This window comes from Rattus norvegicus, chromosome 8 (assembly GCF_021556685.1).
Source record: "Rattus norvegicus strain SHRSP/BbbUtx chromosome 8, alternate assembly SHRSP_T2T, whole genome shotgun sequence".
NCBI lineage: Eukaryota > Metazoa > Chordata > Mammalia > Rodentia > Muridae > Rattus > Rattus norvegicus.
In genome coordinates, this window is record NC_141541.1 from 68,965,470 (window position 1) to 68,992,185 (window position 26,716).

General features: G+C 44.7%; 1 protein-coding gene across 2 annotated transcripts in view; it reads left to right on the forward strand.

Moving 5' to 3' along the window:
* Window positions 1-1,774: 1,774 nt before the first annotated feature.
* The window catches only part of Uaca (uveal autoantigen with coiled-coil domains and ankyrin repeats), an 88,461-nt gene continuing 63,519 nt past the window's right edge, over window positions 1,775-26,716 (forward strand). Inside the window, exon 1 of one of the 2 annotated variants that reach the window (XM_087562029.1) lies at window positions 1,775-1,955. In XM_087562029.1, the coding sequence (XP_087418155.1) occupies window positions 1,872-1,955 (84 nt within the window). In that variant the 5' untranslated portion in view covers window positions 1,775-1,871. 2 annotated transcript variants of the gene reach the window in all.

The window sequence follows — 26,716 nt, forward strand, 5'->3', positions numbered from 1 at the left end:
GCCTTAGTTATTTTGTGGCAGTTTGAATACATGGTCCCCATTTGGCCAGTTTGGGGAGGATTAAGAAGCATGGTCTTGCTGGAGGAAACGTGTCATTGGGGACGTGCTTTGAGGTTTCAAAAGACTCCAGCCATTTTAAGTTAGCTCAACTAGGAATCAAGAAAATGCCCCATAGACACCCTTATATGCTAAGATGATGGGAGTCGGGGCAGTTCTTCAACTGAGGTTGTCTCTTCCCAGGTGTGTCAAGTTGACAACCAAGATGAGCCATCTGTTTAGTCACTTGCTGTGATGGGCAGGTGAGAACTAGAATCTGGGACAATGGCCGGGAGTCCAGCATGAGACAATGCTGGCTTTCTCTGCTAGCAGTGTAGACAGAGGGGAACCTGCCACCCACAAACAGCTGGATTACACTCAGCTGAGTCAGACCAGCTGTGGATCTTCACAGGGAGGAGGAGTCAAGATTCCTTAAGTCTCACCAAGAGAAACTTTAGCCATTTTCTCCCTTTTTTTGGTTACTGATTTTCTGCTCAGGATTAATGGTCTCTGAATACTGTATCTTCAGGAGATTTCTGAAAATTTTCTCACTTTTACAATCAAGCCTAGATCCACTCTAAGGGGAAGGTGAAGAAAGAAACTGCCCTTGGAGACAAAAAGGAGCCTTTGTGAGTTCAGGCTGTTTGTCTTTTCATGTCATCCTATGTGAGACCTAACATTTTGGGAAAATCTCACAACAAGGAAGATTTTTTGAAGCCTCCTGTTGTTTGCCAGAAAGTGTCCTCATCCCAGCCTTAAATAGTTTTCCTTGGTTCAGACTTCTGTGTCAGATGAGCTAATGCCTTGCGTACTTATGCCTGTTGTGTCTACAAAAAGGACATGGCACTTTAAAAATATAATATTTTACATTTTTTGGAGAATTTTATATACAATGTATTTCAGTTATACATATCCCCAACTTCTCCTTCCAATCCCTCTTGGTCATTTTTTCCCCCTCACTTTTGGTTACGAGTGAAGTTTTATTGACTACACTCTGTTCCATTTTTCCCTCCACAGCAGTATACTAACACTTAACCACGGAGGCCAGAAGACAGCATCGCCTCCCCTGGGGGGAAGGTTAAAGCCATTTGTGTGCTGCCATGTGGGTCCTGAGAAAAAACCACCCTCCACAAGAACAGCCAGTGCTCATAACTGCTAAACTATCTCTCCCGCAGCACTGCATACACTGACTCCTAGCGTGTTAACTCTCCATCTAAAAATGCAGCTCCCTTTTCTTATAGGTTGTTGGCCCCAGAGATTCCCATGTGTGTGGCGGTAAGACTTGTGGTCCTTTTTCTCATGAAGATCCTAGATGGGAAGTTGCTCCTGCAAGCTGGTTTGTATGTAGGTTAAGCTGGGACCCGATAAGAGGAAGATAATTTTAACCTATAAAGGGCTTGTGTATGGGAAGAAGAGTGGAGCCTGGGGAGATAAGAACAGGTCTAGGCTGGATCTTTCTAACCTTAGACCACCCAAGTGTGCAGGAACCACAGGCCAGGAGCCGGCGCTATGCCTCCGTTCACTGAGTAGCACAACTCTACACGCCCTCATAGCTGAAGTTCTCCAACTTTTCCTCCAGAGGGGAGAGGAAGGGTGTTATGAAGTTTAAAAGGGAAGTCCCGCCCCCTTCCCGGTTTCCGATTGGTTTGGACCGACCCCACCCCAGCCAGGCGACGGGCCCAATTGGCTGCCGGAGGGACGGGGTTGAGCGTAGCCCCCGGGGCCCCAGGTGGCAGGTGGGGCGGGCCCCGCGCGCGCCCGGGCGTCAGCAGCTCCGGCTCTTGCCCTCGCAGCCCGCAACCTGGTGGGGACCCGGACCCTTCAGAGCCGCGGCCATGAAGAGCCTCAAGTCCCGGCTGTGGAGGCAGGACGCGCCCGGTCCCACGTCACCCACATCTCCCACCGCGGTGACCAGTTCGGTGAGCAGCTCTTGAGGAGGGGACCTCGGGGATCCTCTCCTCTCTCTTGCGCCTCTCATAGCAGATCAGAACTTCTCGGAGAAGTCCTGCGTCCCCTTCTCACTTTGGCCTTTGTACCCTATTCCCACCCCTTTCCTCCGGGAGACCCCCTCTCTGTCTTCCCGTGGTGCCATCCCGCTCTTCGCTTGTCCGGTCGCGCTGGGCGCCCGGGATACCGGGCCAGGTAGCTCCGGTCTTCCACCCGGTGCCGCCCGCGCCGCCTGTGCGGACTCCGGACCCACCATTCTCCGCGGCTTTCAGGCGTGCCAGAGTTGGGAGAGACGTTGTGTGTCCTCCGCTGAGACTGTCACAGGGGAAGTCTGGTTCTTAGCCAGGCTGGGCAAGAATAGGGATCTCTCGAATACAGACAAAGCCCCGCTTGTGTTTGACCCTGGAGTTGGCGAAGTCGGGAAGGTGATTGTCCTGTTGGCAGAGTAAATCCCACCTGTGGGGCAGGTGGGTGCGGAACATGGGTGCCGAGCTGAAGCCTGGCCTCCGTGTGCGAGCGGAGAGAAGTGGAGTTGTAAGGCTTCTCTGTAAATTGGCAGAGAGAACAGAAATCTTGGGAAACATCCTGACTGCAGATGTTGGAACTTGGATAGTTTGGCAGGTTAGAATGGCCGTCTCATCATAATTCTGTTATTAAGGAAGTTCTATTTTAAAAGTCTTTCAGAGTCAAATACAGAGGAAATGGAATGTGCAAATTGCCCGATGTTCCTAATTAAAAAGGACCTTTATAATTTTGTGCAGCTTTCAGCTAGGGGTTATATGCTTTTTATGAGATACAAATTCATTTGTGCCTGGTTTTGAACTAATTCAGATCAGTGTCTGTCTAAAGGATTACTTTTACTAGTAGTTTAGTTGGCCTTCAAGGGAACTGGAGAAACTAGACTTAAAAAAAGGGGGGGGGGGTTGGGGATTTAGCTCAGTGGTAGAGCGCTTGCCTAGGAAGCGCAAGGCCCTGGCTTCGGTCCCCAGCTCCGAAAAAAAGAACCAAAAAAAAAAAAAGGAAAAATGTTTTGGAGTCTGGGTGTGGCGATGCTTGTCTGTAATCCCAGCATTTGGGTGGCAGAGGCAGGAGGATCACAAATTCAAGGCCAGCCTGGGAGTTGAAGTCCAGCCTAGGTTATATGAAAACGTGATTCAAAAACGTGATTCAAACAACCAAGGTGGGAGAGTGCAGGGCAGAGAAAGAAATGATAAAATCCGGATGGCAGACTTGTTCTTTGATGTTTGACCACGCCTCAGTGTGTTTTGTAAAGTCATAGAAAAAGTTTTTTTTTTTTTTTTTTTTTTTTTTTGGCCTGGCTTAAAAAAAATATTTGGCAGAAAAATGTAGTGTATCTGGGGTAGCCATGGTTACAGAGTTACAGATCCGCTTCTTTCCCAGTTCCTAGCAGAAGATCTGCCTTTCTCCAGACTTGCAGCTGCATTTGCCCTGGTTGGTTTGCACCAAGGGTTTATGTTCCCAGTTAGAGGAAGCCCTCCGAGGTTGTGGCCACTGCTGCGGCTGGTGTTTTCTGTATGCACGTTGGCTTGACACCCACGAGTCTCTTGCGTTTGCCCTCAGCGTGCACTGAACTGAACATTCTGCCATTGCTTAAAACAACACCATCAACAGTTAAATGTGTGGTGCAAACCGTTCTCCCCGAAGCAACACACACTTTCAGTTTGTAAAGGTGCAGAATATTTTTTGTAGGGTTTTTTTTTTTTTTTTTTTTTTACTGAAAGGAGCTAGATAAACCAGCCAAGCATCAACGATAATGTGGGTGAACAGGAAGAACAGACCCTGTAGCTTTTCAGCCTATATAGCCCAGAATCTCTGGTTTGGTTCTCTGTCTCTGTCTCTCTCTCTCTCTTTCTCTCTCTCTGTCTCTGTCTCTGTCTCTCTCTCTTTCTCTGTCTTTCTCTCTCTCTCTCTCAATAGCAGCACATGTGACAGGTAAGATACAGTGTGTCCTGGTACTTTAATTTTTTAAAAATTGTAATCTAATTAATTAGCCAATTGATTGTGTGTGTTTGCTTGTGTATGCGCACATGTGTGTCTCAGTGTGTATGTAAGAGGTCAAAGGACAGCTAGCAGGAGTCTCTCTCTCTTTCCATGTGGATCCTGGGATCAAACCCAGGCTTGGTTTGGTGACTGACCCTTTTACTCACTGAGTTGTTTCACAGATCCTCAAGATCTGAATTTCCCTTGTGAGTGAACTGACTCTCTTTTGGTGTCCTGAACCTCCTGCATCTTTTGCTAGGAACAGGTCGTCCTTTTTACCTTTCTGTCCATTGTTGACTTGTATATGCTCTTCAAATTCAGGAAACTGAGGCCTTTCATAAAAAGTCTAAGATTAATTCTTAGCTATTTGTTGTTCTTCTTTATGGTCATAGCATTCCTTTGTGCTGAAAGTGGTTGTTCTGATACAATGCAACCTTTGGTTTTATGACTTTATGCTACATGTTGGTCTTCTTAAGTGGCAACATTGAACACAACCCTTCCAAATTTCTTCCTATGTTTTTTTTTTTATTTCTTAATTTCATTACATTTATTTATTTAGGCAGGATCTCACTATGTAACCTTGGCTACCCTGAAATACACTATGTAGACTAGGCTGTCTTAATAGACCTGCCTGCCTCTGTTTCCCAAGTGCTGGGATTGGAGGCATGGGCTGCCCCGCCGGCTTGGCTCAGTTTTATTTTTAAACATTTATTCCCTGTGATTTAAGAGGGTTTACAGCTTGGTTTCTCTTTCTTCTCCCTGCTCCCTTCCAAGTTCTGAATCTCTTAATGTGAGTTTTAAAACATTCATTTAACTTTCATGGGAATGATCATAATTTACTCTGAACAACTTCGGTATGTTTTTACCGTAGCTGTCTCTGCTTAAATCTCAGCGTAACCAGCTGAGCAACAGACTGAGAGCTGTAGATGTGTGAAGATTTGACGATGGTGTGCAGTACACAGCGTCATTCCCTGCCAAGTTACAGTTGCATGTAGGTGAAGTGAGTTTAAATATTCTCAACAGCAGCGGTGTCAGATCAATGCCTAGGTGTTGGAGTTCAGTGACTACGGTGCGTTTATATACTTGTAAGAAAGAAGTAGGTAGGTGTGATGTCACAGCGGTACATAGGTAGTAGATATTTGAACATTGATTGTCTTACTGCTCAAATTTGGAAATAGCCACATCAATTAACTGCAAACTTGGAAATCTCTGTGTTATATTTGTTTTGTTTTGAGATGAGGTTTCACTTGGCTGGCCTGGAACTCCCTATAAAGTCTAGACTTGCCTCAAATTCATGGCAGTCCCCCTGCTTCGGTCTCCCAAATGTTGAATTAACAGGTATGAGCCACTGTAACCCTCCCCCCCCTCTTTCTGTCCTTTTTAAAAGTGATTTATTTATTTTTATATTACATGCATTGGCACTTTGCCTGCATGATGTCTGTGTGAGGGTGCCAGATCCCCTGGAACTACACGTTTATTCTTAATTACTAAATTGGAGCTTCGGATTCCCCGCGGGGTCATTAAATGACTGGCAATACTACATCAGATCTGTATCAGTTATGTGCTGTACAGTAATAGTAGGCTGGCTCATTCTCACGGAGTTCAGATTGGGACATTTGAGCAATAAGTTTAAGGGACTGAGGATGGAGCAGAGGTGCCGCAAACATTCTGTAAGCCCCTTCAGGTGGAGCTCTCTCCTTCAAATCGCACCTATCCCCAGTGCGGTAATGTATTAGGCGCTTTAAAAAATTACTCAATGTGTGAGTTGTGTGTGTGTGTGTGTGTGTGTGTGTGTGTGTGTGCATGCATGTGGGTGTGTACATGCTGGGGTGAGTCATGTGTTTGTGTGTGTGTGTGTGTGAGTGTGTGTGTGCATGCATGTGGGTGTGTACATGCTGGTGTGTATGTGTGTGTGAGTGTGTGAGTGTGTGAGTGTGTGAGTGTGTGCATGCATGTGGGTGTGTACATGCTGGGGTGTGTGTGTCATGTGTGTGTGAGTGTGTGTGCGTGTGTGTGAGTGTGCGTGAGTGTGTGGGGACTGTGCTTGTGGGTGTAGTGTCTGTAGAGGCTAGAATATATATAGGTGCTAAGTTCCCAACTTGGATCCCCTGTAAGAGCATCAAGTGCTCTTAACTGTTGAGCTGCAGCCCGGTTTATTAAGTTCTTGACCGTAAACCTCATTTTGATTTTTCCCCCCATCTGGGCTGTTTGTTACTTAAAACTGTGGATTTTATAAGTCAACTGAAATATCTCTTCGGAAGCATCTTGCCAGTCTCAGTCAGTACTCAACCAAAAACAAACAAACAAACAAAAAATCAGTGTTTCTAAAGGATGAAAATTACAAATGGAGCCACTGAAAAAAAGAAACAACAACAAGTAAAAAACCCAAACCATACTTTTTCCCCCCACCAGGGATATTAGCTCCTAATTAGAAAGCATAAAGGTTTAAACAGGTAATTGTTTTAGTTGTGGCTCTGAGAATGAGGGCTCGTGTGTTAGGCCCTGGGGTTTGAATGCTCTTGATGCGATGCGGTCAGGGCTGCAATGCGGTCAGGGCTGCGATGCTCTCAGTGCTGCGATGCTCTCAGTGCTGCGATGCTCTCAGTGCTGCGATGCTCTCAGTGCTGCGATGCTCTCAGTGCTGCGATGCTCTCAGTGCTGCAGTGACTTTGGGATAATGTGAATAATTAAGACGGGAAATTGTTATGCTTATCCGCTCATTCTAAACTTAGGATGTTACTAAGCACAGTTTACCCATTGTCATCAAGGAACCCACCCTTTAATTAAAAATGTTTGCCTTAATTAATGCCTTGTTTAGACAGCTTCTTATTGTCATCCTGGTGGCCCTGGAAGGGAAGGTACAAACCAGACTCTTCTTTTGAGTTATGGAGATGGCTCTGTTGAGAAAATACTTGCTTTACAGGCCCAAGCCCCACAATCCAGGTGAGAAAAACTGATGTCATGACGCTGCTTATAATCCAACTCGGGGAGGCAGATGGGGCAGACCCTGGGCAGTGCTGACCAGCCTTGCCAGCCTACTTAGAGACTGCGCCCAGGAGAGACCCCTCTCAGAGCAAGGGGGACTGCCACTCCCCAGGCATGGCATTCCAGGTTGTCCTCCGCCTTTCATGTGATGCTGGGCACACACAGTTCTCTCCTCACACCTCAGCACTGGCAATAAGGCCGTATCAGGCTCACCTGGAAACAGATGCACATCGGAGCCGCAGACTCGGACTGTCGTTCCCCTACAGTGTTCAAGCTCGTGTGTGTGTGTGTGTGTGTGTGTTGCACGCGTGAGTGTGGGTGCTCTTAGAAGCCGGATGAGAGGGTCAGATCCAGTGAAGCTGTAGTTCCTGACATGAATGTTGGGAACCAAACTTACATCCTTTGTAAGACCTGCAAGTACTCTTAACTGCTTTTTCCAGCCTATCAAGATCATACATATGAGATATATATATATATATATATATACAAATATATATGATATATATAAAAATATATACACAAATATATATGATATATAAATATATATCATATATAAACATAATATAGTATATAAAATAATATATATATATACACACAGGTATACATGCGCATATATACACTTTCCCCTTCAACATCTTCTCAATATGTCATCCTTCCTGCTTTGTGTCTTTCCTCCCATATAGTCCACTTGAGTGATAGTTTAAATTTTAATTACCTTATTATGCATCATCTATACACGTTCAAAACCATCAGGTTAGACACCAAAACTCACTTTATTTTTTAAATCTATGTGTGTGTGTGTGTGTGTGTGTGTGTGTGTGTGTGTATGTGTATTCACGTGTGTGAGGGTGTGTGCTTGTGCATGTGGAAGGCAGAGGGCAACCTCAGACGTCATCTTCAGGTGTCCACCTTTGAGACTTGTATAGACTGAAACTCATCAGTTAAGCTAGCTCTGCTAGCCAGCAAGTCCCACAATTCCTCAGTTTCCACTTTCCCAGGGCTGGGTTACAAGCACATGCCGTCCCGGCTTTCTGTGTAGATTTAGAAACTCAAATTCAGGTTTCCAAGCTTGCAAGGCAAGCACTTAACCAGCTGAGCCGTCTCTCCAGCCTCACAGTTACCTTATCTTGTTCTGAAGCTATGAAAACATAAATTGGTCTTAAAAATGGGTTAATAATTATACCCTCTTTGGAGAACTAGGTTAATTCCAAGGCAAGGACAGAAAAGCAAAGCTAGAATCACTTTTTAGATTGGAGTGGAAGAATGCTATCAAAGATTGGACTTTGGAACCACAGGGAAGAGCCCCTCCTCCCCCACCAGGATGGGACGTTTTAAGCATCAATAAAGATAATGCTAGGGGCCTGCAGTCTACTAATGATTTAAAATTGAAATCGTTAGTCACCTTTGGAAGATGCTAGGACACAGTTGCACTGTTTTAATCTGGAGAAACAAATAAACTGTTTGGGTTTCTTCCTTTGTGTGAGCTGTATTATCTCAGCATAACAAAATCTGTGAGAGGGAAAGCTCCCAATAGAAGAGGAAGGGCTGAACTAGTATATCGAATATTCTGTTCTAGCTACTGAATGAGGGAGGGGCAGTGGGGCTCACACATTACAGGTTTACAGTTCTGAATGAGTTAATGGATTTAGAGTCAGTGACCATTAGAGGCTATCAGTGTCTCAGTACAGAAAGACAAATAGACATAATTTATTCCTGGTCACTCCCACATTAGAATTCTTAAGAGGAGAGCCACACCTGGACACAAAAGCTCTTCACATTCATCACCAGTGTTTTTAGAAATACTGAGGACAGAGGAACATGGGAAGTAGCCACCAAGATTCTGGCTGTGGGAAACTCTTAGATGAACCAGTTTCTTTATAAGAGGGACGAGATGGAGTAGGAACCTAGTGATCCCAAGAGATTAAGGGTTTAGAAACCATTAACCAATCGGAATGGTGGACATTTTGAGTCCCCAATAAATAACTGTAAAATGTACATACTTCCTATGTGCAGACCATTGTGGAAATGGAACCAGCAGTTATAAACTCGATATGGAATTTTATTCAGCAGATTCTAGTGTGACAGCGGTGGCGATGGGATATCGTTCATAAGGGATATCTCTCAGAGAATATCTAGAAGAACACTGACGGATGTTTGGGGTTTACTTGAGGATGTCCTAGGGTGCGAGAGGGGATACAGTTAGAGCAGGATTGGCCATGAATCCACATTTGAAGCTCAGTGCTCACAATCAATGTGTTTTCTTCAATGGTCTTACTGAATTTAGCTAATGTCCTAAATGTTAGGTCTCAAAGAAACCCAGGACAAACCTCACTCAGTACCTGTGGCTCCTCCCAGCACTTGTCATCCCACTGTCCCTACCCTAAACCCCTCCTTCCCAGGGGTCGGGCTTCTGCTTCCCCTTCCCCATCTTTTCTTCCCTATAGAGCTCAGCCATTTTAGCCGTGCACTCTCTTGGCCTCTTGGTCAGCTTGCCCCTCCTTCTCCTATCTCACTCTCCTACCCTCATAGCCCAGTTCAGTCTGCTGGCCATATTCAGTCTGGACCCTTCTGGAAGCCTCTGACTAAGTTCTCCCTCATATCGACAATAAACCATCTCCTCATTCATACTTTAGAGTGGCCAGTTTTTATTTACTATAAAGTTTCTATAATAAAGATCTAGTCACAGCCTGCAAGAACTTGAAGAGAGGTAGACATAAACCCTCACAAGAAATGGTGTGAGAACCATGATAGAGATCGGTATAGGTGAGGTGCTGAGGGGATGGCTCGACAGTAAGGCGCTCCAAAAGTGTAAGGACTTGAGTTTGATCTGCAAACCTAGGTGTCATGGTACATGCTTGTAATCCTAACCCTGGTGGGTGGTGGGGTAGAGCCTAGGGAATCTCTGGGGCTAGCTGACCAGCCAGCACAGCCTGCTTAGCAAAGTGAGACCCAGGAGAGCCTCTGTCTCAAGCAACTAGGTGAGGGGCCACTGAGGAAGGTCAACTGGGATTGTCTTCTGTTTTTCACATGTGCGTGCATGAACATGCACATATCTGCACACACTCTTCACACACAGTCTTATGCACACAAAGTCTGTACAGATTGTTGTAGGTGCACCCGTGTGTAAGGTGAGCTCAGAGGAAAGATTGGGAACTAACCAACTAGGATGGCCTTCTGAGGCTGAAGAACAGGTACTGTGCCTGCGTTCATACATGTAATTAAGCAGCCCACTCGAGGGGCAGCAAGTTTGGAAAGCAGCTCTGGTGTTACAGTGTAGATGACGCAAACTATCCCCGTTTAAGAGTTCGGGAGGCAGTGGGATGGCAGAAGGCTACCGTGGGGCATTAGGAAACTTTTTTTCTTTAAAACAAACAAACAAACAAAAAACCTTGAATTAAAATTTTGAATTCCTTGACAAGTTTAAAACATTATTTGGAGAAATCTTGGCAGGGCTGTGGGACTTTGATTCTCAGAAATGATTACAGTAGAGAAATAACAGCTTCATCTTCCTCTCTCCTTCTTGGACAGAGCTAAGGGTGAGCAGAATTAAGTTATCAGCCATGCTGAACTTACAGTGGAGTCTTGGGAAAGAGAGCTAAGAAGACTAGCTAAACATCATAGCATGTGTGTACTGTCTCTGACTCCTTCCCATTACTGGAATCCTTTACTGTTCCCTATCTGAGTTAGGCAGGTATTTGCCCTGCCCCCTAAGGGTGCTAAAGTTCTCACGGGCATGAGCAATAGGCCCAAATGATTTCTTTAGGGAACTTGCCCCCAGAACACTTCAGAAATGGCTCTCTGACATCAGAAGCAGGAGCAGGGATGGTTGACTCCTATTGCCTTGCCCTTTCCCCTAAATGGTAACGTGATGGATGGAAGTTCTATATCAATGTTCCATAGTTAAACACAGTATGTGTTTCTTTCATCCAAACAATCAAACAAACAAACAAACAAACAAACAATCAAACAAAAGAACCAACTCCCAAACCAACCACTACAAACAAATTGGGTGGTTTTATTGATACTTACAAGGGGACATCTTTAAATGGTGACATCTCCAACATGGTGCTCCAAAGAGGAGATGATGTGTTAGTGCCACCAGTGGCCGTGGCAGTGTCCTGTGTCGAGAAGTGATTGTGTAATCCAGTGTGACACGGCATAGACCCTTCGGAGAAAGACAGGTTAGGAGTACACCTGTTAGGGTAAAAGACGGTCTGTGATTTAAAACCGTCCACGGCAGGGAACGCCGTTCTCTGGTAGAGCCCTGAATGAGCCCATGTGAGGCCTCAGATTCTTTCCACAGTATCAGAAAGCTTCTGCCTGGGAGGCAGACTTTCCTTCCCATAAGATCATGCATGTTTATTGTAGAAAACAAAATATAGTTGAAGAGAATCAGGTGGATAGGAGTCCATTCTCAGTACCATTAATGGTGGCTCTGTCTGTTTGAGAGATGCCAAGCTCCCTTTTGGTTATCCAATTAGCGTATGATCCCTTTGATAACAGTAATGATTTCTGAATCATATTTTATTCAAATAAACTTTGTACTTGGGATCTGTCCATGGGCTGGCAAAATGCTAAGGGCGTAAAAGTTCTTGTCCCTGAGCTTGATGTCCTGAGTTCCATCCCCCACATACACATAGTCTAAGGAAAGAACCGAGTCCTCCAGATTGTCCTCTGACCTTCACACACAAGCACATGTGCACACACACAAAGCAGATACATACGAGAAAGTATTTTTAGAAAGCTATTAGTAACTTGAAATGACGTGAGCAGCTACAAAGAGCACCCTGATTGCTCATCATTGTTTGCAGATATTACTTATGAGTAAGGAGTTTTAGCGACAGTACCCATAACTCGTTAATTCCTGGGTGTGTTGCCTGGTCCGTGTCTGAGTGATACGTGCTCACTCTGTTCTCACAGCAATTCTGACAAATGGTCCTGTTGCCTTCAGAGTTAAACAATTTACCTGCCTGTGGTTTATAGCTAGTAGCGAATAGCAAGTTTGGTAACCTGGCTCGGAAACTCAGGATACTGACCATTCTGAGTGGATATAGTATAAAATTTAGCACTGGGTATGGTGTACACGCCTTTAATCCCAGCCCTTGAAGACAGAAGCAGGTGGAGCTCTATGAGTTTCAGGCCAGCCTGGTCTACAAAGCTCTATGTAGCCAAGGCTACATAGAGAGACCCGCCTCAAAAAAGGCACAACAAAAATTTAAATCTGGGGATTTGTACCTTGAAAGGAATTGTTTAAGAGCAAGGAAGGGCTTCATACAGGAACTCTCAAAGCCCATTTGTGTTTCTCAGTGATGTATGAAGCTGTGTCTCTGTACCCTTCTGCTGACAAAGACCTTAAGGATCTCTGCCAACTTTATGTTGTATGGCTTTAAGTATGGCTTTAAATGGATTCTGTTAATGGGACGTTCGAACGTGTTCCCTTTCTCTGGCTCCTTGATGTTTAGCGATTACTTGTTTGAGCTCTTTGTTTCTTCCTCTGAGGTCTCCTTCCAGCCATCTGCAGGAGTGCTACATCTTTGCTTTTGCTACTTGGCCAGTTACAGCCTTGAGAGGGAGGGGCTTGTTTCCTCTGTCTCCTTCCCTCCTTTCTGGGAGTTTCTGTCTTAGGTGTTTGATTTTGTGACAGTTGTTACATTAAGGCTTAGCTGTTTTATCTTTACAGAGAGTGTAACTCTCACGGGTATCGGGTCTCTAGTGTGTAACTGGTAGGTATACAGGTCTATGGAGTGTGACTCTCGTGGGTGTACAGGTCTCTAGTGTCTAACTTGAAGGTAGTAGGTCTCTAGTGTGTAACCCATAGTTATACAGGTCTCTAGTGTGTAACTCATAGGTATACAGGTCTCTAGTGTGCAACTTGTGGGTGTACAGGTCTCTGGTGTGACTCTCATGGGTGTACAGGTCTCTGGTGTATAACTCTTGGGCGTACTCTTGGGTATACAGGTCTCTAGTGTGTAACTCGTAGGTATGCAGGTCTCTGGTGTGTAACTCTTGGGTATACAGGTCTCTGGTGTGTAACTCGTGGGTATACAGGTCTCTGGTGTGTAACTCGTGGGTATACAGGTCTCTGGTGTGTAACTCGTGGGTATACAGGTCTCTGGTGTGTAACTCGTGGGTATACGGGTCTCTGGTGTGTTCTGTTAGAACTGCCACCTCTGATTCTACAGTGTCTGATGTCATACTTTCACGCTGCTGTCTGCCCTTTATATACATGTGTGAGTTCACTGGCATAGAATCCATCAACCCCAGTCTCAACAATTGACATTTAAGAAGGTATAAGTCATGAGGACCTAATCAAACTAAATTTGTCCAACTTGTTGTCTGGAACATCTTGGCACGTGTGTTTGTGTTTGTGTTTGTGTGTGTGTGTGTGTGTGTGTGTGTGTGTGTGTGTAAAGGTATATAGTGTTTTTGAGATGACATATTTTTAGTGTTGACTGTATCGATCAGTTGTCAAGACTGACATTTCCTTCCTGGTTAGGCTTTTCCTTTCATGTGCACACAGTGGTCATTGTCCTCATCATCACATCATCATCGTCATCATCATTGTCGTCCCTGTGACTGGGTTGGAATCGCATAGGAGATGGGTGAAGATGCCTCTGGTGCCCTAGTGAAGGCATTTCCAAGGGGACTGAGGGAGGAAGACCCCCGTGAGGGTGGGTGGCTGGGGTCTAGGCACCAGACTCTATTGGGGAAGCCAGTAGAGAGTCCTCTTCTCTGTGCACACTGCTTGGTGTCTGTCAGGCTGACCCAAGCTAAAGGGATCTGAGACAGAAAAGTGAACTGAGAAACACCTCCCTCAAAGTGACCTGTAGGCAAGTCTGTGCGGTATTTTCTTGATTAATAATTGATGTGGGAGCGCTACTGTGGGCAGTGCTACTCCTGGACAGGTGGTCCTGCTTTGTGCAAGAAAGCAAGAGCTAGCAGTGGGGAACAAGCCGGTGAGTAATATTCTTCTATGGTTCCTGCTTCAGTTCCTATCTCCAGGTTCCTGCCACTAGGTTCCTGCCTGAGTTACTCCAGTGATGGTCTGTAATCCAGAAGTAAAAGCCCCTTTCTTCCTGAAGCTGCGTATGGTCATAGAGTTTTACTGCAGCAATAGAAAGCACATTAAGACACCGTGCTTCCTGGTGGAGGCCTCCTCTTTCTCCTTCCCCACCCCTTCTTCTTCACCAGGCGGGTGCTCTAACCACTGTACGGCACAGCCCCATACAGTAATGCTTTCTAAACCAACGAGAGTATATAGTTCTGCCTTCTTTGTTCTGTTATTTCTTGTTTCTCTCATTTGCATGGTGCTACTCTCTGGCGGTTGGGGTATTTTGAAAGTGAACCTTCAGTGAGGAGCCTTTGAGGGTGGTTCTGGTAAAGCAGGCACACTACCGAATTGAAGAGGGATTCTAAGGAAACACGTGCTTCTGGCTTATGGAAGGGTTTGACTGGCTCTTATCTATCTAACCCTGGCCTCAAACTATGGTACAGCATGGCTCTGAACTCCTGTTCCTTCTGCCTACACCTTCCAAGTGCTGGAATTGCAGGCAGGTACCCCCACTCCCCGCCAGAGGTCCCATAACTGAGGTAGCTTTTCTTTAGTCATTTCTGTCCTTTTGGTAGATTTTTTTAAAGAGATTTAAATTTTTACTACTTATAACTGTTTCTGTGGATATATGCCTGTGAGCTTAGGTGGCGGAAAGGTTAGAAGCATAGCATGCCTTCCTTGGAGCTGGAGTTATTTCAGGCTGCCACTGTGGGTGCTGGGAACTGACTTGGTCCTCTGTAAGAGCAGGAAGTGCTTATATCCATTCAAAACAAAGCAAAACAAAACCAGTCAGCCAGCCAGCCCATTGTAAAATGTAAGCAGTAATGGTGGTGATGCACAAGCAGGCATGTGAGGAGAATGAAAGCACTTTTCAGTCTTAGCAATGGCCTACTGAGGACCAAAGGATGTCTGTCCATAGCTTCTGGAAGTACCCGGACAGAGGGAAGGGCAGTGTGAGCACGCTGGTGCTCCCGAAGCCTGGGCAGTTTGAACTGAGTCTTGCTAATTGCTGTCACGACCTTTGAGAAACAACTTAAGTACATTTATTTCGAAGTCTGGAAAATGGGAGCTAATGATTGTGTTTTTCCAGAAGTGAGATAAGGTGTAACCAGTGCTTGGCCAAAAGGGCCACACCTGTCCTGTGGCCACCTCCCGAGAGACACTGTCAGCCATCAACTGTAGCAACTTGGCTCTGTTGCCTTCCTATTTGTGCATTTGCAAAAGTTTTTCCAGTATTTTCATTCTTAAGGAATACAAGCCCTTGTAGGCTCCTATTTAGACTAGACCTCCAGAATTCAGCCACGTCTGCCTCTGGTAGCTCCTGTAGGGACACACTGCAGTCTCTATTTATCAACAACAGGAAAGTAGTATTTCTCGAGCATTCAGTCTCGTAGTTTGAGCACTGGGAGATGAGAGGCTCACAGCTTTTTAAAGGAGCTCTGTCAAGATAATGAACCAGGCATGTGATGGGAAGCTACTGGCCTAGGAGGGAATGTGTGGTAGAGTGCAAAGTACTGACCGGAAGGAGTGTGTGATACAGTGCAAGCTGTCCAGGGTAGGGCCGAGGCACGGGGAGTGGGAGCCAGTCAGGTGTCCTTTTATTTTGAACTGCTCACAGACTCTTGGTGCACTGACAATGCTATCAGATCCAGTAGGTGTTTATATCTACTTAGTTACAGCCTTCACCCCATTAGGCAGTCTCTTCCTACTCTCTCTTCTCCTGCCCCCTGGCAACCACCAATCTGCTGAGTGAGCTGCTTAATCTGAAGCTTAAAAGAGGTGGGTGGAAGCCGTCCAGGATAGGGCAGCGACCGTTGAGAGGGAAACGCTAAGGCACAGGGACGAGAAATAGAGTAGAGCAAGGAAGTTGGTTTGATTGGATCCTACAGTAATATCCAGGACGTTGGGTGGCAAGTAGGCAGGGAGATAAAGTCACGGTATCTTGAAGGACTCCATCTTTAAGAGTATTGCGCTTGGGGCTGGATAGATGGGTCATTTTTTACGAGTACTGGCTGTTCTTCTAGAGAACCTGAGTTGTATTCCCATCGCTTACACACAGTTGTAACTCCAGACCCAGGAGATCTGACAGCCTCTTCTGGCTCCCTGGACGGGAAAAACACATAAATATATATCTACATGTCTATATAGTTTATCTGTCTGCCTGCCTGCCTGCCTGCCTGCTCTATCTATCTATCTATCTATCTATCTATCTATCTATCTATCTATCTATCTATCTATCTATCTATCATATCCAAACACATATGTATATACATACACACTTACATATATTTAAAAATAAGAGAGATTGTTGGTGTGTGCTATGAACACAGAGGTGGGAGTGCCATGTTCAGTGCAGTTTTCGTGGATTTCTGTGGGAGCACTAGTGAGAACGGCTTTGAGAGGGTCAAGCTTGGAGCAGTTCCGAGCAGTTGTAGTGGTGCAGCCTGGAGGTGGTGAGGGTCCGGAGCCTACAGTGCTGGAGAGACTGGAGAGTCGGGCACCCAAGGCCTACAAAGCGACCGACCAAAGCCATCCAGCCAATAGACAGATTGTCAGAATCCCACCCACTCCTAGCCCGAGAGAGTCCCACAAGCCCTGTGTTTGAAGCCCCGGGTGTGACTACCTGGTAATTATGCTCTTAGCAGGTAACCACACATCAGCAGCCCAGGTGGGTGTTTAAATATTCTTATCTATAGTCAGATGAGTGGCTCAGTGTGCTGTTGGAGATGGGAAAATACCCCGACAGCTAAACTTAGTAGGCTGATAATCATTGTAAGCACAGAGTAAGCAGATAGGTGTTTGGCGAAAAATTGAAACATAATTAAAGAGACTAGCACAACAAGCTAGGGGGGAATTTGCCTGCTAGATTCAGAAGCAGATGCTTGGCTGTATTTTCTCTTAAACTTCTATTTTCTGGATTGTGTGTGTTTGCATGTATTGTGTTGTGTGTGTGTGTGTGTGTGTGTGTGTGTGTGTGTGTGTGTGTGTGTGTAATTCAGCAGGTAACTTGAAGGAGGTATTTTTCTCTCTCTTCCACGTGGGTTCAGAGGATTAAAGTCAAGTCATGGGGCTTAGCACCAAATGCCTTAACATGCTGAGCCGTCTTGTGGGTCTTGTGGTTCTGTCTATATTTTCTCTGCATTTGACTATGTATACAAAATAGTTTATATACGACTTTTCAACCAACCATTTGAAGGCAAGTTATAGAATTCTATTTCAGCTCAAATACTACGTCACATACCACTTAAGGACAGGACAGCTTTAGTCAGAGAAATGACTCAGCAGTTAAGACGCTGGCTGCTCTTCCACAGGGTTTGTGTTCAGTTCCCAGTTCTCACACGGAAGCTCCCAACTGCCTGTAACTTCAGTTTCAGAGGATCGGACTCCCTCTTCTGGCTTCTGTCAGCATTGCACACGTGTAGTGAGCAGACAAATGTGTAAGCCAAACACCCATATACATGAAACAAAAACAAATCCTAAAAAAAAAAAGGAATAGGACCCTTCCATATCTCCAGTGTAATGTGCTGTGTGAAACCATAGCTCAAAGATGAGGAAACAGAAAGCTGGTATAAGTGAGAGTCTGAGACAGTGAAGCTTGCTGTCTTTCACAGTCTAGCCCTGCCAAGGCGTGCTGTGGACGATTTCTGACGTACCTGTGGACACTCATGCTAACCGGTATGAGTCCCTTAAAGCACTATAACACCAGGATGCCCATTTAGTCAGGAAACTATGTGTCGGCCAACAGGTGAAGGAGCGCCGGTGCTCCCTGTAGGCTGCGGAGAACAGTCATGATTACTGACAGGACGTGTGAGAACAGGATGTTCATGTGTCAAGCGGGTGGCCTCAGGCTGTGCGTGAGATTTGGAGCTGGCTGCTGTTGGGCCTTTTATTGGGCCTTTTACTTCTACTCCCCCACCTCCCCACAAATGTCTCTAGAGCCCATTCCTTCAGCGGAATGACACGAAACTTCAGATGGAGTCTCCAGGAGACAGCTGCCTGAGAGCCATAGAGACACCACTCTCAGGGGCTCTGAGCCTTTACTCTGATAAGTAAATGCTTTCCTGTGTGGTGTTTCTGCTAGACTGGGTCAGCAAACTTCCTACTGGGGTTACACATGTGCATAGCATTACTTGGCTTTTTCTGTTTTCAAGATTTATTTATGCGTGTGTGCTCGTGTGTGCTTGTTGTCTAGGGAATGCTAACAAAAAAATTCAGTGCATACCTTTACATGTCTAAAGCTTGTTTGTTTTTTAATTTTTAAAGTTAATCAGTCTTAAGGCTATAATATTATTTTCAAATAGCTACATAAACTATTGAAATATTCAGAACAGCTCATATGATTCTGGAAATTAGATTATTATGTCTCATATTTGACCATTAAAATACATTTTCTGGTTTTAATTTTAGCTAACAGTAGTATACTTTCTGTTGGTTTATTTAAGTAGGATTTTTATAAAAAATGAACTCTGATGTAAATTTTTCTATTACTCTACCTTTTTAAAGATTTATGTATATGAATGCTTACCATTTGGGTGCTTGGGAGATAAGGTGGTGATAAGATAAGGTCCTCTGCTAGACCACAAGTGTCCTTAATTGCTGAACTGTCTCCCCAGGCCCCTACTTTGCTTTTTTATTTGTTTGTTTAAATAAAAAAGAAAAATTTAGAAGTGGCCAAAGCAATGTCTTTAAACATTAGCTCTTTTGAGCAGAGACAGTCTGTAGTGGAAAAGACCAGAGATGGCAAGATGGTAGAAAATTTTGCTTTGGGTCTTAGCACCGCATCTAAAACTGGGGCAAAGCACTTTACCTCAGTGAGCTTTCATGTGTTTCTCGTACCTGACCAGAAATTTTAAGGTCTACAAAAGAAAATATTTTGGAGCATTGGTGGCTAATTTGTCAACCATTCAGTCTTGCCAGGTATGTCTGAAGACTGGATTAGCTCAACTCTGAAATTAGAAAACGGGGCTCACACCCTGAGGTAAACCGTGAAATTTGCTGCTTAGGTGAAGAAGGGGGAAAAAGGTGTCGAGATTTTTAACTCAAATTGCTTTTCATGTTGGTTCATGAGTTGTTTCTCTGCAGAGTGGGGTTGAGTGGCTAGTCGAACAAAGTCTTCCTGATAGGGGACGATCTTCATAAAGGTGACAGGGGGCACGTTTTTCCCTCAGCTAACCTTCAGCACAGAGTGGACACTGTGTGACGAAGGGTTTCATACTTAGGGCCGTCTGAATGCCACATTCCTTTGTGGCATTCGTAGCTGTCAATGTGCTCTTTCAATTGGCTCACATGAATGGACACAATCGTCTCGTTTTATTGAGAACGAGTCATTGGAACAACTCGTAGGTTTGCCAGTGTTGAAGTCATAGTTACTTCAAAAATAATAATCCCAGTGAAGATTTTTACACCCTTTTTTCCTTTAAAATCTTGATTCTTTCTTGCCTACTCCGGTGTTATTCCTGGGAACTCCTATTGGTCCCCTCGTCGACTGCCCCTCTCTGGATCTAGTACCAGCATGGCTTGGCATTAGTAGGTTTTGTTTTTGTTTTTTTTTTTCTCACTGGCAGCTCTGACTAGAGGTGAAACACTGACGACTGTAATGTATTTATGGCCTACTGTGTACTGTCTATGTAGCATATATTTACCACCCATTGTATACCAACACGGCATGATACCCATAGGTAGGTAGGTAGGTGTATATATATTTGAATGTTTGGTCATGGGGGGGGGGTGGTACTACTTGACAGGGATTAGGAGGTGTAGCCTTGTTGGAGGAGGTGTGGGCTTACTGGAGAAAGTGTGTCTCTGGGCATGGGCTTTGGTGTTTCAAGTGCTCAGATCAGGCCCAGTGCCCCTCTCTCTTCTTGCGGCCTGCTCATCCAGGTGTAGAACTCAGCTACCTCCCCAGTAAGTGTCTGGCTGGATGACAACATGCTAACTGCCATGCCAATAATGGACTACACCTCCAAACTGTAAGTCAGCCCCAGTTGAATGCTTTCCTTTAGAAGAGTTGCTGTGGTCATGATGTCTCTACATCAATAGAAACCCTAAGACCATGTTCTTCCCTTTCTTTCTCTTCTTCACCCCCACTTCTTTATCTCTCCCCTACTCCCTTCCTCTTCTTCTTTCCTTACTCTCTCTCCCTGGTAGGGATAGGCTATCTTAGCTGGGAGTCTACAAGCTGAGTCCTCGATGTTAAGAGGCCTGCCTACCCAATCCCTGGCTTGGATCCCTTAGTTGTAATTTCTTGTAATGACCCTTAGGCAGGATGCCCTATAAATGGCTTGGTCTCTGGCAGACCTCTTCACCTCCTCTGATTTTGTAGCTAGGATTGGACTGAAGTTTGTTCTATGGAGATTGTCATTGGTTCAGAGTTTTGTGGTTCTAGCCTCTCCTGAGATACGACCTGTCACTCAAGTGGCAGCAAACCTCACCTGCACGCTTATGCTTCTCTCTCCCCCAGATATGCAACCTGTGACCAGCCAGAGTGTTTGCCTACCATGTACAAAGCCCTGGGTTTGATTGCTAGCACTGTACAATTCTAGTGCTGTGGTACACATCTGTAAACCCAGCACCAGAAATTCTGAATCATCCTTGGCTACACAGTGCATTTGAAGCTGGCCTAAACTACATGAGATCTTGTCCTAATAATTATTAATTCTTAATAAATAAATAATAAATAAATAAATAGATAAATGTATGTGTTGTATTCCTATTTGCTTTAGCATCCTTTAAATTCAGGTCTATTTTCCTTTCCAGCACATTACATTGTATTTTTTAAATATTTATTAAATGTTTACAATCTTATGATTTGAAAGGACCTTGCAATTTTCTAGTGCAGTGCTCGTCACCTCTGAGCTTTTTGACTACAGCTTCTCGAATGTGATGCAGAGGTGCTGGGTGATGGACAGAATTCCAGATCCTTGTCCCTAATGCCCAGGACCTAGAATAAGATAAGGAAATGAGCTCATTCGCTATGCCTGGCGAAGGGTCCTGGTTACTTTGTTCCCAGTGAGAGGCTCAGGTCTCTTAGCTCTATTAAGATGAGGGCTTATGAACTGGGCTGACAGACTCAAGAGAATGGTAGCTCTAAACATTGAAACTATAGACTTTCACTTATGGCTCTGGGTGCTGGTTTGAGGCATGACAGTTGCCAGTGATTAGCTCTTGGAAACCACAAAATCCCCAGCCATATATACACAGCGGTTATCAGCAGCATCAGTCCATACCAGCAAACACCTCAGCTCTTGGCTTTGAATGTTGGGACCCTTAGGAACACCTCTAGCCACTGATGCTGGATCTTTAGCTTTCAAGACTTTGTAGCTCCTCAGAGCCTTCCAGTAGCTGCAGCCTGTGGTCTCTCATCAGCTTGCCTTTGGCAGTCTGGACTCTGCCACTTGTTTGTTTTGTATTCTACTGTATCTGCCATCTTGCCCAGGCTGACCTCTGTCTTAGCCACTGCCTCTGCTGCTAACCTGCATGGTGTTGCTGGCTTGGCCTGAACAATTTAGGAAAACAGTCACAAGCAGGCAAGAAAAAAAAAACATCATTCCACAGACACCTTTTTTTTTTTTTTTTGGAGGGGTGGACTGTTGGAATATCTAGGGCAGCATGGGAGGGTGTCTCCTTGCTGACTCAACAAAACAAAACAAAACAAAGCAAAACAAAACAGCTTTTAGTGAATTGGGAGGGCCAGCGTGGGTGGGGCATGCAAATGAAGCACCAATGGCACCAATCACTGGCCTCCTAGTCAGGAAGCCCTCCCCTCATGCAGGAGGGAGAATAGTTGGGGTTATCTGTAGTTCACCAAGGCTTCTGGGTTCCCTTCCCAGGCTTCTCCGGTGGTCTGATGTGTTTGTGACTTGGGTGAGGCCTCTGGAGGAGGAGTCAGGACTTCATTTGCTGTGGTCCTTGTAGCAGGAATGTTATCAAAGGGACAGCAGGATGTCCAGATCACCCAGGCTGCCCTGGGGGTTTCAGGTTGACAGGTACAAGGGAAGAGTGGATCCATGCTATCTAAAAGCCTGATTGGCTCATACTTGGCAAATTTGCTCATTCATGGAAAACAAAAGATAGAGAAGAAAAGCCATGACAGGGAGCTTACAGTAAAGCCGTAATGAGAGCCCAACATAAACATAAAATGCTCAGCATTCCCCAGTACCTAACTCTGCTCCTATGCCTAGTGGGTGTCAAGTCCCTCTGGTCCACCACAGCAACTTTAGTGCAGTCAAAAGAGATATTAGGCGGGTCTCTTCTGACTACACCAGCCCCTTTAAAAGCAATTCAGGGGACCAAGAGGTAACTTAGTGGTTAAGCCAGAGCATTTGTTGCTTTCCCAGAAGACCCTGCACATAAAGACCACATACACGCATGCCTACAAACATGCACAAATAAGTAAATAAATCTTTTTTCCATGTAAAAAAGCAGTCTAGTTTTCTCTGCCTCAAAATAGATCTGCAAGCCTGGGAGATGAGAAGGGTGGGAAGGATTGTTCTATTCTTACTGGTTTGATAATGGCAGGGATCACAGACATGGGATGTTGGTGGCCTTTAGTGGCTGAGAGAGTTTCCTTGGTCACAGCTAGTAAAGAAACAAAGACCTCAGTTCTGTAACTACAAGGAAGCGTGTTCTGCCAGCAGCCAAGTTACCCTGGGTGGATTCTTCTATTCAGGAGCTCAGGCTCATCTCCCCTTTTTTGCCTTGGGCAGACCAGGCCTTAGGCAGAGTGTGGTCAGTCCTACCCAGACTTCTGACCTATAGGACTGTGAACTTACATATTTGTAGTGATTTTTATATGGTATAGAAATTAATATAGGGAACGTTTATGTAAACATACATATGTATACATACACATACATATGTAAAGAAATATGTCAGAAAATTGAATTAGAAGAAGATGTAGTCATGACTCTAAAGGAGTCAGAAAAATATTGCACGCAGGCAATGGCCTGGAACAAATTCACAGATGATCAGAGAGGGTGAGGCAAGGTTTAAAAAATGTAAAGACTTTCTATTTCTTTGTTACAATGCATTTGTAATTAAAATACTTTCCTTAGTGTAATAAACATTTATACAATGCTAGGATTTTTGTTTAGAGAGTAACTACTAGGAAAATACATATTGAAAGGCACGAAAGAAATACTTGCTAGATGGACATATGAAGATACTCTGTGGATGACTTAATTTTGTTTAACCATCAATGTGATAGTTGTCAAAATCTGTAGGTAATAAAAACAGGCCAGTTCACTAGTTTACCAATGAAATGTCTGTAAACACATTTTAGCATATTAATAAAATTTACTTTCTGTGTATGTATGTGCCCACATGTGACACATGTTAGGAGGTGGAAGGTTTTTCCTTCCACCATGTGGGCCCTGAAGGTTGAACTTGGGTCTTCAGGCTTGGTTGCAAGCGCCTTCATCTACTGTGTCATCTCTCCAGCCCCTGCTTTTGCCCAGTGTTGGTAAGGGGGATGCACAGGCCTGTACCTGTTTTAAAAAGAGGTTCTACGTAGGGGTATAGGTGGGAAGAATCATTTCAAGTTGGCTGTTTCGTGGAGGAGTTAAGGGCCTATGTCTGCTGTCTCTGTAGCTTAAGGTCAGCTCTGTTGATCATGGCTTTTTCCTTGTGTACAGCAGAGAATGTAGAAGGAAGGTTTCCTGATTGCTCTGCACTGATTGCGTTTTAGCTTGGGAACCTCTGTTCTTTGTGGGTGAGGCAGAGCCAGGAAGAGGAAGGAACTGTACTTTGGACCCATTACAGACACTTTAGGGTGTGGTTATATGTACCTCCAAGAAAACTCTGCCTCATTTAAGTAGTCTGGCCCACCTGCAGGTTTGTTACATTGGTTCTAACCTGGGAGATATACTTTTTTGTGGTTGCTTCTGACTGCTTAGAATTGAGGATGCTCCTTAAGACGACCATGTTTAGGAAAGGCATACTATTGTGCTCTGAAGAGGAGAACTCTGTCTGCCCTCAATTTTGCATGAAACTTAAGAATTAAAATTAACATTCCTGGGGGCTAGAAAGATGGCTCAGTGACTAAGAACACTTGCTATTCATCCAGAGAACTAGAGTTCATTTCCAAGTAACCACATCAAATGGCTTACAATCTCCTGAACCGCTCCTGGTTCAGAATGGTAACAATATAAAAATATATAACTGCCTAGAATCTAACACCCTCTTCTGGTCTCCCTGGGTACCACACACACACACACACACACACACACACACACACACACACACACACACACACACTAAAGCTTAAATAAAACAGTCTACAACTTGAGTTTGTGTAAACTTTTTAATTATGAGATTTAGGTAAATATAAGAGACAAGAATATTAGCCACCAGGAGTGGCATGGTTGGGTTAGGTTAAGCAAGCATTCTACAAGTCTAGAGAGATGGCTCAACTGTTTAGAGCCATTGCTGCTCTTGTAGAGGACCTGGGTTCCACTCCCAGCACCTCTGTGTGGCTCACAGCTATTCATATTCCTAATTTCCTCAAATCTTCCATCTGTACTAGACACACACACGGTACATATACATGCAGGCAAAAAATTAAATACGTCTAAAAATTTTTATAAAAAGAAAAAATTATAGAGTGTGCAGAATTAACCAGTGGAGGAGAAAGGAGAAGCAGGATGAGGGAAACCAGCCATTAATGTAGCCCAGGATGCAGAGGCAGAAAACACCGTGAGTGGTTGCCATGCTTTTGCCATTTGATGCTATGCTGGTTTTATTCTAGGCTGTTTTTACAGTGTTCATTTGCATATTTCCATATATTTGCACTTGAAGTAAAGAAAACAGTAGAGATGCTGATTAAAAATAATACACACACAAGTTTATTTTAAAAACTCATATTTCCCATCTTTGGTGTGAAGTCTAAAGGAACAGCAAGCAGCTCCAATTCAATGTATACTGTAAGCCAATATAAATACATTCTAACAGCACTTCCTAGAAGAGTCTTCTAGGGCACTGAGTCCTAGTGTCCTGGAATTTATGGAAGCTATGGAGCTACTGGTTCAGAGTGGCAACAATATAAAAATATATAACCGGCTAGAATTCAGGTATGTTCATTATTAAACATTTCCCTTAACCCTGAAGTTAAAGAAAAAAATCCAGGCATGGTAGCTCACGCCTATAATCACCCAGAGTCGGGGGATGGGGATGGGGATGGGGCGGGGACAGGGACGAGAAGATCTTTGTGAACCAGGGTCTATATAGTGAGGCTAGCCATGGCTACATAATGAGACTCTGACTTTAAAACATTGGTGTGTGTGTGTGTGTGTGTGTGTGTGTGTGTGTGTGTTTTACAAAACACTCATAGAAGAGTACTATGGTGGGTATGCAAGCCGCCCGCACCTCCTGACAGACAATACTGGGATGTGAAAGACAGTGAGCTAAAACTTGCACAGAGCATCCGTGCCCCACGATCAGCTAAGACCACAACACTTGCCTCCATCAGACAAGAGGTTACAGATGCCAGCCTTTATGTACTGTAACGTGATATTTCTATCGATATAGGTAACTACAATCTCATAGTAACAAGGACGCGGAACTTTAGGGCCCTGTAACTTTTCAGAAAATAGTAATTTGAAAGTAGGTTGAATTCTTCAGCATTCTCTGCTCCTCTAGGTAGAAATGGTTTTATTCCAATCACATAGTGAGATATAGAACGGTTTGATAGGAGCAAGAAGCTGACCAGGATGCTGAAGACTTTAGGCATATTGACTGATTTGGGGACCACTGATGCCAAGCTCTCATCTTACCTGCAGACTCCCTCTCAGGATGTCCCTTACCTTCCACAGCTGTGTCCTAAAGCATGAAAAGGAAGGGTTCAGGTGTGAACGGCTGGACTGTGTCCAACTTGTGCATCTTGGGAAGCATGAGGAAGTGTGTGCTCCTAGCTCTAAGCTGCCTGAGGGGTGACAGCACGTACTTACCCAGCAGCTGTCTTCCTGTCCACCAAACTCACTTCTTGTTTTGTGTTTGGAGACAAGGTCTCTTTGTGTAACCCAGGCACACCTAGACCTTGCCATCTAGCTTAGGTGGATGTCACCCTAGTGACAACTCTGCTTTAGCCTCCCAAGCAATGCTACCACAGTTGTGTGCCATCATGCCTGTGTGGAGCTAATCTTGCAAAGTCTTGAATTTGGATGGAGGCAGGGTGACGGTGTTCACAGTAAGAGTGGAGGAACAAACCTGGCCTCTGATTGAGCAGGGAGCATGGTAGAGGCCTCTTTCTTACCAGCCTCCCAGTCTTAGCTCTCTGCCCTCTCACTGCAGGCTTAGGGCCTATTGCTGTGGTGACTCCCACTATCAGTGTTCTGTAAGAGTTCCTGTGCGGCCCCTTGTGTCTAAGAGGAATCCTGGGTTTCTTATGGCAACTGAATGGTTCCTTAGTCCTTCCTAGTTAAGACACCTGGACAGAGCAATGCTCCTTGTAGAAAATGTGGCAAATCCAGAGAGTCTAAGGAAAACAGATTTCTTATCCCGCACCTTACAGCGTGAACTTGGTGTTACATTATTTTGTGGAGGGTTTATATGTTAACACTGAGGTTCTTACTAGGTCCAATGTGCCGGGCTCTACCTCCTTATTCCTAGTCCAACTGAGAAGGCAACTGAAGCCAATCGAAGGGGACATACCTGAGAATCTAAGATCTCAATTTTGGAGAGGTTTGCTTGAATGGTTAAGAG